Raw genomic sequence first — 12,169 nt, forward strand, 5'->3', positions numbered from 1 at the left:
AGGGAGAACGATGCTCCAGAATCCTGGAGTCCTACTCAAAGGCTTTGCCTGCAATCCAACATTATTCCTGCAAATAGCTTGACACCACTCCTTGCACTTGAATTCCAGCTTCACGGAACAGCTCATACACAGAGCTCAGGTAGGAAGAACTTACACAAACAATCCCACTTTTCAAAGGCTGCTGCCAATACCCCAGAGAGAAGTGACAAGGAACTCCATACACACAAGCATTTTTATTTTAATAAATAGAGTTTTACAGGCTCAGGCTTTTTTTTTTTTTTAATCACATATACAGAACAAGAAATGCCTGACCAAGTAACATGAATTGAACTACTAACCTTGGGAAGGAATACATGCCCTGTAGAACACTGAAGACCATAACTGAAAGGGGATTTGACATCAGCAGCACAGTAATTTACTTCACAGATCAGATAACTTGAGAGAGACATGGCCAAAGCAAAGAGAGTGACCCTAAATGCACCACTTGTCTTTATAGAGTCACATCAAGAAAGCCAAGAGCCCAAGTGCCTCCATTTCCCAGTGCCACTTCTGGATGAATATGTATGTCTTCACATCCTTTGAGCAATGCATTCTAACCACAAGTAGAGAGGCTAAGCACAGCAGGTATGCAAAATTATTCGATTGAAGAACAGATAGTGGATGACACAGTAAAGTTAAATTTCAAGATTTTAAATTAGCAGATGCTTTTGCATCCCCTTCAGTATGGCAGTGGAACAGATCCCACCTTCTCTCATAGAGGTTTAGTCCAAAAACTTCCTGTTGGCATTAGCACCAAAGAGAGCCACTCTGATTTCTGGCATCATCTGTAGAGAAAGAACACATCAGTTATGTGAAATGGGCAATAAAGCTGCTGTAGGTTCTTCCTGCAGGCACTGTGGGATAGTTAGGTTGGCTTCAAAATTAACAAATCAGTTCATCTGAGCTTTCTGAAGTCTTTCCCTGATCACACATTGCCTGCTACTCTGTAGACTGAAAGCACTGTCTGTACTGCAGCATCAGAAAGAGATGCCAGAGCTAGGGTTTTTTGCACTTGGGTGCAAGAGGTCTCAGCCAAAGTTTGTACTCAAGCAAGCTCCAGTAATTCAAGTCAGCCTCAGCATTTCAGCATCTTGATTGCAATGCAGTCATAACCAAGGCTTTCAGTATCATAATTTATAGAGTTTTATGGTTCAGCTTAATTCAAAAAGAATCATTCTGGGGAAAGCCATAATTTTTTGCTGCACTAACAAACACGTAATTTGCTTCTTGCCATTCAAAAATAACTCCCTACTTGTGACTGCCAATGAAATCTGATGCCCTGCACTATTGTGACACTTTGGGAACACAAGGATTTCATTACAAGAACAAACTAGTTAATTGTATTTTATTTAGCCAGGTTGTTGGAGAAACTCACCTGCTGGGCTACAAGGTCCAGCCGACTTTCCAGGGTATTGGAAACTTTAATTTTGCCATCACTGTTGTAGATTTCAACACCTCCAGCACTAAAGATGACAACAAAAAAAAAGAACTAATCCAGTGAAATCCAAGGTCAGGGTCAGAATGTGGCAAACATATCCCAAATCAGCATTTATAGAGAAGTCAGATACATGGCTAACATTTCTCTTTTTTTTTAAAAAAACAACCTTTCTGATCATGTCTGAATAGGAATCAGCACAAAGAGATCCAGTGAAGCAGCAGCACAAAGCAGCTTTGGAGTTATCAGAGACCACATCTGTGTGCAAGGACCCTCAGCAGCATGTTTTAAATGGAAGTGGAGCTTTGCAATTTGTCCCTTCAAAACAGCTTCTGACTCTGCCACACTTTGGAAAGAGAGGAAAAGAGCTGGAAGTGCTGTTTGTTGGCATAAAGATGACAGAATATACAGCTTTGTCTATGGTACCTCTATGATACCATATGGAAACAGAGCCTTGCAGACAGAACAGACAAAAACCCCACCAAGTGATTATCCTGCAGCACTTCAAGACTCAGTTTGCTTTATCTTGAGACAGAAATTGTGGCTACATCCATATTGTCTCTCCTTAAAAGACCAGTGGTTCAGTTCCTAAGCACAGTTACTCCCTGCTCCAGTACTGTGCATCAGGCTGGAGGTTGCACAAAACTTTTCCTCCCATTTTTGGTGGAGACAGTGCTTGTCTGGAGAAAACTGCAGCATCTGTCTCTGATAAACTCAAAGAAGTGCCAGTTCCACAAGAACAGCAGCAGCCACTTTGAGGACATTCCATACCTACTTTTCTGACACTAATGTGAGCTGTGGCTTGAAAAGTTGCATTAAGTTAGTGCCCTGTACAAAACAATCCCATTTTCCTTACATGTCTTCTGGCAGGAAGCTGTCTTGGTCAATATGAACATCCACATCCCTTTTTATGGCATTTTTGTAGATGGGAATGCTCTTCTGTACAGCAGTCTAGGACACAAGATAAACCTTCAGTTAGCACTGACAAATGCTACTGCAGCACCCAGGTTTGATCATTCAATCACTTGTACTAATAAAATGAAGAGATTTAAACCTCTTTTTTTTTTAATTAAGTAAATGCATTGCAGTTTGGCTCTTCAGCCAAACCCAGTTATTATTCTTACTACTGTAGCCATGTCTAACATTTCCAAGGTAATATCTAAGCAGGGAAATGACCCTCAACTTTGGAAGCACATTGTAGCTGCAACACAAGTGCAACAAGCAAAGCTTCTTTCTGTATCATACAGAGAGCAGCAAATACATGCAGTCAGGTCTCAGCCCCTGTGAGCAGGGCACTGTCAAAATATTCCAGTGCTTTACCTTAACCATGGGGAGATCCTGCTTCCTGCACCGAACAACTAATCTGGGCTCAAGCAGCTGGTAGAATCCCTGCAAGGAAAAACCATTTCAGTTTCAGCAAGTCAACGTTTTCTTTGCCACAATTATTTAACCCCAAGAAAGGAAAGAAGCTCATCAATTTGAAACTCAAGTCCCAACAGTATCAGCCTCATGTATTTAGATCTTTGCTCACGAGTTCACCTCACGCAGCCATTCTGAGAGGACAGCACCAATATTTGGGGAAGAGCCCAAATATGGATGATGGTTTTGGAACTCAAGTGCAACTAAACCTATGGAATCTCAGGACTGTGGTGGCCAGTTACACATAAGGATACCTGCACACATAAGGATCACTGCTGTCTAAGCAGACAGAGCATGCAGCCAAGGCCTTGAAGACATGCAGCAGTCTCAAATTCCTATTCTAAAAACTCCTGCATTGCAGTTCCTGTAGTAATATCTAAGGCTAGAACAGAATAAAATAAGTTTAATTCCAGTTTGAAGGGACCTACAATGATCATGTGGTCCAGCTGTGAGCACAGATTCCTCACTGGATCTAACATAACGAGCCAAGAGAAGCGTGGCCAATTTGCAAGAACAAGAAAGCTTTTTTTTTTTTTTAAGTACAGCAACACCAGACCTGAGCGTGAGAAAGAAACAACACCCAGCTGGAGGCACAAGCTGGTAGGTGACACTACTGAGAAAACTCAGCCATCAAGTGTGACAGGAGAGCTCGTGGATGGCTCCTGGGAGCTCACAGCAACAGGACCGGTCTGTGCCAGAAGGAGGCACCAGACTCACAGCACTGACCTGGCCAAAGCTCACTGGACTTTCAGGTGTTCACTTCTGGGGTTTGAGGATGTTCTTCTAGGCAAGCAAAGCTCTGGTTTCTGCTTTCTGTGCCTGCTTCTGTCACAGGCTCATTGCACACTAAATTTATCAAAACTTATTAAGTCTCAAATGCTGAAGAGGTTTTCGAAGCATCGACTGACTTGTGGGCTTGGAGGAACAGCCTCTGACAAAATCTGACTTGATCCAACTCATCCAACTCATCTCTACAGGAGCTCAATGGTGCACATCTGCAATTATTCTTACAGTGGACCTGCTGCTGTATCCCAGGTTCTACACCTCAAAGTAAGCCACAACCTTGACTGCTCAGAATCCAATACTCAAAGATGTTGAAGCGATGTTTAGAACTCAAGATCACCAGATCAGCATTCGATCCAGACTCCAACACAACAATGTAACTTTCAGAGGGCTATTTCTGGCAAAAGAAACCCAGGGGGCTAGGGCAGCAATGATCCATTTTTTACAATTTGAATATTTACCTGTAGAACTAGTCCATCCAGCAGTGTCTGGTACCTGGCAGTATCCTTCACCACCTTGGCAAGTCTCTGCTTGGCCTCATTCAGCAAATCCTACATTCAGAAGAAATCAGATCAGCAGAGCCCATCTGTTTGGCATTTGGTTTCATGCCTACCAACTTTCTGTACTTCTATTATAGCTCTCACACCCTGCCAACACGTAAATGTACACTCCAGCTGGTGTTCATCCAAGCTAGACCTCCATCTCTGTGCATGGCACGCTCTCCCTGCCCAACACTTCCCTTCTTCCTGCCCTGGGCTGACCTCATTACAACCTGACAATAATTCCTTTTGTGTGAAGAAGGGAGAGCTCAGGAGTAAAAGCATGGTACTTAAAATGTTAACTTAGATAAAATAAATATGTAGTAAATAATTGCTTAATGTAAAATGATACAGTTGTCCAAATAAATGTTTTCAGCTTTATGGTTGAGCAAAGAAATCCAACCATTTTTCCATCAAATAATATTCAGGTTAGGTATTCTTTAATTGTAAGTAAATGCAAATCAAAGTTTAAAAGAGAGAGCTTATTTTTAATTTGAAGTAGTTCTCTTGATTGTCTTTACTCAGCAAATCAGCATTGGATAGGATTGAATTTTTAAGAAATTTTTAAAGAGTCAGCTCAAAGCTCCTAAAACTGAACAATCAGAAATGCTTCAGATAGAGAAGCTCTCTCCTGTCCTACTTCATGGTGTTTAGAAAAAGAGTGCACAGTAACACAATCAGTGTGAAGATCTAAAACAATCACAATTTACTGTCACAGTCAAACCTAGTTACTGTGTCCTCCCTAGAGTAACACTGCACTTCTGGAACTGCTCAGCTCTCATGAAAGAAGCCAAAGATCTGATAAGGAAAGAAAGAGTGAGCAGCATGTGACTTTAAATGTCTTAAAATGAGGAAGACTGTTTAGAATTACTCAGAAGCATGAGGCTGAGTCAGCAGATAAATGAGGAAGAGATTACCCAGCAGAGACTACCACAACAGAGTTAGCCCTTGAGCAATCCACCTTCCTCCTCTCTGGGAATACAATCTAAAGTTTGAAACTCATTTTAAAGAATCAATAAACTGGTAATTTCCTTCTGCTAACTCTTCTTTCTCATGGTAGCATCAACCTGAACATTTATCCCATCTTTTATTTTTGACTTCCACAAGCCTCTCAAGCTTTTTCAACAGCTCAACAGCCCCATCTAGCAGAACACAGAATACCCAAACTATCTCTGAGGTGGGAGCACAGCAAACCTGCTCACTGCTCAGTGAGGGGACACGCTGTCCCTGGTGAGAGATAAACACAGGAAACCCAAACAAGCCTGAAGGTAGCCTGCCCTGATGAATGATCACTCACCCTCTGTGTCAATACACACAATGGTCACCAGAACAAGCAGCAAAACTTTTCACAGCCTATGGGCCACTGAAGGACACAAAAAAATCCCAGTCAGTGGTGTTTTAAGCCTCCTTGCTTATGCCATTCTGGGTTTTTCACATAAATGTTGCTTCAGGCAAACAGAATTTCAAGGTTCTACCAACTGTGCAAGAGAGAGTTGCTGCTCTTTAAAGAAACAAGCTCCTGTGCAAATGACAGATACAACACTGCCTGCAATGTTCCTGGCAGACCAATGTACTTCCCTAAAACAGCAGGTAATGGAAACTGTGAAAATAAAGAGATGGCAAAGCTGGACTAAATCCTCAAGGCCCTTTCATAGCAGCTTGGAAAACCATTTTTGTATGTTGAAGCAAACATCACTCAATCAAAAATCATATTTTCTGTAGAGAACAGTTCCATTTCCTAACACATGGCAGAAATACAGACTGTGTGTTTAACTTCAGAGATACTCACTGCAATAAGGTCATCCCTTGCCTTGAGGACCTTCAGCCTTGCTTGATTCATCAGGTTGGACATCTGACTGCAAGTTGCATGATAAAGTTGAATCAATCCATCAGCCTTTGACAGAAGAACTGTAACATTTAACTGCACCCTTTGCATTTAAAGATAACAGCTCTAAAACACCTAAAAACAAGGTCTGTTCACCTGCCTGAATCTGTTTCTGGACTTGCACAAAAGATTAAACTGCACAAGCCCTTTCTTGGTGAAGACCCAGCCAAACTAAACCTGACATGATCATTTGTCCCAGGGTAACAGACCAGGGTGGAGTTCTAGACAGTAACTACACACAGAAATGTGAAGGATTCTTTTATCACACTTTTATACCATTGTAGCTCAGCTTCGATCATTTCTCCCCAGAAAAAAAACAGAAACTCATAATTAGAACCAAATATGTTGTCTACAATTTGAGTATTTACAAGGGCAGAAGAATTTTGTATAAAATTAACAACAAAATGCAGGCTCAGACTCTGAAGTCAGCTGTCTAGCCCGAGCAACTTACATTTTCTTTTGCTGCTCAATTTGCTTCTCCTTCTTTTCATAATACTCCATGATTTTCAGCCTCTGTGTCTGAACAAGGCGACCCTTCTCAATGTTGAATTCTTCTTCTGCCTACAGTAAAAATTAAATAACTGAAGTGGAAACTGATTCCTTGGGCTGAAAAAAACAGAACCAAAATGTAACAGAGCACATTCACAGACAGGACAGGATGACACAATTTATGGCTCCATATAAAAACCCTTCATCTCTTTAAGTAATTCTTACACAAGGAGGGTGACAGTACAGCTTTTAATATTTTTTTGTAAAGCCTCACCAGACAGAATGCAAAAACACATGGGTAGTTCTCCTACTTATATCTGAGCATCCAATCTCAACTTCTGAATTCTGTTTGCAGATTTTCAGGAATACATGCTTTAGTACTGATTAAATATTTGTGTAAATCCAAATATTTAAGGGAGATTAAATATTATCAGCAACACATATTCTGAGTCCAATACCAACAAAGCATTTCACTAGTGGCACAATGCAGATTGTTGGGGCTGAAAGGCACCATTAATCCCTCTTCAGTAAACATCTATACTCTAACACCAGGTTAATATTAAACCCAGTCTCTTGTGGCTTAACCTAAGTGAAGCATTCAGCAAAGAATTCAACTCCTGCCTTAAATACTAATTCAGTGGGGGAAGGTGTTCTACTCAATCCAGTTGAGTCATGTTACCTCTCAGCTCTCCTGATTGCTCAAAAAAAGGGATGAACTTTGATATGAATATATTTATATTCAAGAACCACCAAAATACTGACCAAAACCAGCTCTGAGTCATTTTCATTTGCCAAAACCTAAGAAATGCTACCTTCATTTGTACATTTTTTGCTATGTAGTAACTAAACAGAGAAACTGTAGCTTACAAAAGTTTCTAATTCTGACTCAGCTCTGAGTCATTTTCATTTGTCAAAACCTAAGAAATGCTGCCTTTATTTGTACATTTTTGCTATGTAGTAACTAAACACAGAAACTGTAGCTTACAAAAGTTTCTAATTCTGACTGCAACTTTCAAAGCAAGATGTGGGATGCAGTTTTCCTTTTGCACTTACTGACAGTGAACTTCCATTTTTACCTTTGCATCTATTTCTTCAGCTTTTTCATTGGCTTCCTGCTCGATGAAAGCCATCATGTGCTTGATCTGTAACAAGAGAGAGGAAAGAAAATGTTTTCTGTAGGAAAGGACACTGACCAGAGGAAGCAGGTGTCTCTATATACTCATCTGTAGACCCTCCATATCCACTTACTCTTGCAAATATAATATTGTTTTGCAAGGAAATTTCATTGAGCATACACAAGAGTCAATTAATCTTGACATATATTACAAGAAAACTATTTTCCCCAATAATTCTATATAATGCTGTTTCACTAGCTGCCATTAGAAGAATTCATTTCAGGTTTGCAACCATAAAAAATCCCAAAACAAACCAACCAACTCCAAAGTAAATTTGTATAAATGCAAGGCTGGGTATTTTCATTCTTCATTAATGAGCCCAACTTTTTCACCCCTGTGATTATTAAATAAACTTCCCAGACTAAAAATCCTCACACAGCAAAACCAGTCTGTTTGTTATGACATTTACATGAAACATAAAGATTACATAGATGGCATCTGAATGAACCTGGGCCTTCCACAGCTGCACAGAGAAGCAAAGCAAAGTGCCACTGACCACTCTGGTCAGAGCTGTACAGCCACAATTTCCTCTGAACACCAGACACTCCTCTTGGGAAGCTGCAATAAATTCTGTAAAAACCTCTAAGGTCACTTTGGAGGGGCTGGGGAAGGAGACAGCATCAAGAATGTCACATGCTGCTTCTGAGCCCCACAGGAACCAAGAAGTTCTACTTGAAAAACATTTCTGAAGCCACCTCAAAGCACCACAAAGCCCAGGTCCAGCAGCTTGAAGAGCAGGAAAGCAATCAGACCAAGCTCTGTTCACCCATCACATGCCTCTCTGTGACCAGACCCCAGCTCAGGTTCCAATTTGGGGCAGACTGGAAGGACTCATTCCCACCCAAACTGCAACTGGATGAGGTACAGACACTTCCATGGCCAGATGGAGCAGACCCTAAAACCTGCTGACTTTTTGCCTGCACTTACTGATGAGACACATTTTGCAGAAAATCCAGTCTGAATAAACTCACACAAAAGACTCTGTTTATAGAACCTCGTGTTAAAATCAAATGTTTTAAAGAGATTAGAAAGGTGCCAAGGTGAAAAGTGAGCCAATGTGCAGCACTAAGCCCACAGAGATGAAAAAACAGAAGTGAAGAAACAAGTGGAAGATTTTAAACACATGTTAACACAGTGGAAGAAGTGAACAGCAACATCTACATCCTCAAAACCAAATCAGCAGGTTTTCTTTTAATTTGTGTCTCCAAAGACTCTCAAGTGCTTGTCTACCTACCCTGCATTTCAGAAAGGACAAGAGAGGCATTTAGAATAAGGATATTATTTTGCTGAATAGCCTATTGTTGAAGAAGACTGAGAACTTAGCAGCAGCCTTTATGCTACTGAGTCACTTCCTCCAGTGTAGCCTGGGTTCTGAGTTTTGGAAAAGCACTTTTAACAGTTCTGGGTGCTCAGGAAACATCCTCTGTGTAAAGAAAAGGCCTGAGATGGAGGCAAGCTAATATGGAATCCACTTCTCCTCGACTGATAAGACTGAACCATGTTACTTCCTTCAAAAGCTGCTGTACTGAAATTCCCTTTTGCTTTTTCTAGAAATGAAGAGAGATCCAAAGCGAGACTGTCACATCTATAAATAGGATTGGTTTTAATAACAGTGACAAAAATGTATTTTGAAATGAGAGACTTATTTTAAAGCAGTGTTTCCTGTAGAAAGGAAGAAGGGGTTTTCCTGTCAGGAGCAGTGTGATTATCCTTTCCAAGGGAAATTCTAGATGTTAGATGGGCTTTAGAAGTGACCAGATGGAACAATATATTAAATACCTCTGACAGAGCAACAAAGCAAGCCTGTCAGTGGGAAAAAAGTCTCAACCAGAGATGATTTTCAGAGTGACAATCATTGGAAGTGTGGTGGCAAGGAGTTAGGAGGGCCAGCTGGCAAGTTCATGCCAGACTGATCCTCATGCAGGACTGTCTGCCACCAGCAGTGTCCAGCTAACAGGATCATCCTGGGCTCAGGAGTGTAAAGCACTGACAGGAATGCTGCAGATGTGAAATGCTGTCAGCATTACATGTTTAATACATCACCAGAGCCTGAACTGACCTTTGAAGTTCAGCTCCATTCTGGCTGAGCAAGACCACCCTGATGTCAGCTTTATTTTTATTATCTTCATAAAAGAGGCAGGGGAAAAAAAAACCAAAAAAAACCAACAACAACAAAACCCAAGCTTTGCAGATCCCCGCGATACAATGTAATGTTACAATTCTCCTTCTGGAAAAAGGCAACCTACCAATTTTACTTTCATTGTGATGCTTCCTTGCCAAGAGACTATGTTTACTGAATGAGAAAGTGAGACACAAGTACTTGTGATGCAGAGGACAAAGGGAACTTGCTTGATCTGCTCATCACCTGCAAGAAACTACCCAGACCAGTGCTGACTGGATCCCCACGGCCTTTAACACCACACACCATCTCCAACCCAGCTGAAAGCAGTTTTTTTAGCTGAGGGCAGTGTTTACTGTCAACAGGGACAGGGTGTCCTGCCTCTGGAGGAGTGTCCACAGCCAGACTTCAGGGCTGGAAGTTTCCACTGCGAGCCAGCCCCAGGCTGCACCACTGAGCTTAGGATGTAGAACTGAAAAAGGCACTGAGGAAAAGGGCTGAGCAGCCCACCCTAACTGCAGGCAACAAGCAAAAAAGAGATGGGAAATCCTTAGGGAACCACAGAATCATTAAGGCTGGAAGAGCCCTTCAGGATCACCCAGCCATCAACGCAGCACCACCACCGCAACCTTTAAACACTAAACCACTTCAGACACCTCCAAGGATGCTGATTCCACCAGCTGCCTGGGCAGCCCATTCCAAACCCTTACCACCCTAACACTGAAATATTTTTTTCTAATACCTGCTGTCAGTCTCCCCTGTCTCAGCTTAAGGCCGCTTTTTCTGGTTCTCCCACCGCAGGCACGGAAGACCAGACCGGCCCTCGCCTGTAAACATCTACCCCAGCAGCATGCCACAGCACAGAGCTCTGCATTTACCCTGGGGTGCAATCAAACCCCGCGGACAGCACACAGCCTGCCCGGGAACCCTCTCGTTACAAGCCGGGCTAACATGTCACCAAAACGCCTCAAGGAATTCCCCATCCACCCCGCCAGGGGGAAAATCGCCTTGTCCGGGCCACTCCTCTAGCCAGGATCCTTCCCCTCCACCGATCCTCCTTCCCAGCAGCACACCCGGGCCGAGCGCTGCGCTGAGGGCCCGGCGCCGTCAGCCCCGCTCCCCGCTCCCCGCGGGGCTCCGCGCCGGCCGGGCTCGCGGCCATACCTGCTTCTGCACGTCGGCATCGCTCAGCGCCATGGCGGCGGGGTGATGGGGACGGTGCCGGTGACAGAGGCGGTGCCGGTGACGGGGACGGTGGCGGTGTCGGTGGCAGCCTCAGGCCCAGCAAACACAGCCGGTCCCGTCGGTGGCCGCGAGCGGAATCAGATCCGGTTCGGGTCGCGGCCGAGGCGGGGGCGCCGCACGCCCCGCCCACCGCGCATCCGGACCAATAGGAACGCGAAGGATGAGTGACGTCACACCGCCATATATGGCGGGGCTGGTATGGCGTCACTGCCACTGTCACAGAGCCACTTACAGCGAGTTCAAGCTGCAGCAGCAGCGCTGAATCGCGGGGCCGAGCGTTAATCTGTAATAGCATTGGTTTGTTCTAATCGGCAAGCGGCTTCTGCTTCCACTCTGCAGGAACGTTCCGTGGGAAAGGCAAAACCATTCCTCTACAAATCCCTGTCAGACGTGGTATTGTTGTATCCGTGCTTCTTCCTGATTTATTTCCATTTCCTTCTTTTTTTTTCCTGTGCTTTTTTGTTTTTTTTTATTTTCCTGTGTGGAAAAGCTTATTATGAAACCCTGTGTGTAACTTTGCTGTCTTTTTATATTGCCTTTACAATGCTGAATATCACCTTGCACTTTGGGTCTGGAGAACGCTTTACTGTTACTCCAGGCACCATCTAAATAATATCAAAAGCAAGTTTTAATAAAGAAGAAATAATAAACAATAGGAAATTATAATGATGCCTATTATTATAACATAAATATTGATAAATAAAATTACAAATGCAGTGGGAATTACATCCAGACTCTGTTTCTTTTCCTTGTGCCCCCTGCCTTGCCCTGCGGGCGTTCAGTTTGGGACTCAGACCCACCTAACCCACACCTGTAGCCACATGCCCTGGCGGCCAGGGCGGCGGGAACTGCACTGCCAAGGGCTCCTGTTCCTCGAATCCACGAGGAAAACGGGAGAGTTTGGCACAAGCCCCCCTTCCCCACGTTTTTTCCCGGCGCCGGAGGCTCCGTGGCCGCCGCGCCCCTCCCGCCCTGCCCCGCCCCCGTGGGCGGAGCCACCGCCCGGCCCCGCCCCCTGGGCGGAGCCGCCGCCAGGCCCCG

General features: G+C 43.6%; 1 protein-coding gene across 1 annotated transcript; it reads right to left on the reverse strand.

Annotated features, from left to right (window-relative positions):
- Window positions 1-214: 214 nt before the first annotated feature.
- ATP6V1E1 (ATPase H+ transporting V1 subunit E1) lies at window positions 215-11,202 on the reverse strand. Its single transcript, XM_041398771.1, has 9 exons — window positions 11,048-11,202; window positions 7,666-7,731; window positions 6,552-6,661; window positions 6,005-6,071; window positions 4,138-4,227; window positions 2,795-2,863; window positions 2,331-2,425; window positions 1,415-1,502; window positions 215-824 (listed from the first exon to the last, which is right to left on the reverse strand). The coding sequence occupies exons 1-9, from the start codon at window positions 11,078-11,080 to the stop codon at window positions 762-764; spliced, it is 681 nt and encodes a 226-aa protein (XP_041254705.1). The 5' UTR covers window positions 11,081-11,202; the 3' UTR covers window positions 215-761.
- Between the last annotated feature and the right edge of the window lie 967 nt (window positions 11,203-12,169).

This window comes from Onychostruthus taczanowskii, unplaced genomic scaffold (genome assembly GCF_017590055.1).
Source record: "Onychostruthus taczanowskii isolate IOZ18803 unplaced genomic scaffold, ASM1759005v1 scaffold15, whole genome shotgun sequence".
Classification (NCBI taxonomy): Eukaryota; Metazoa; Chordata; class Aves; order Passeriformes; family Passeridae; genus Onychostruthus; species Onychostruthus taczanowskii.

Coding starts and splice junctions, on each gene's coding strand:
- ATP6V1E1 (XM_041398771.1), bottom strand. CDS start 11,080: ATGGCGCTGAGCGATGCCGACGTGCAGAAGCAG. Junction 7,732..11,047: donor ATGCCGACGTGCAGAAGCAG/GTATGGCCGCGA, acceptor CTCTTGTTACAG/ATCAAGCACATGATGGCTTT. Junction 1,503..2,330: donor AGCTTCCTGCCAGAAGACAT/GTAAGGAAAATG, acceptor TGTCATCTTTAG/TGCTGGAGGTGTTGAAATCT.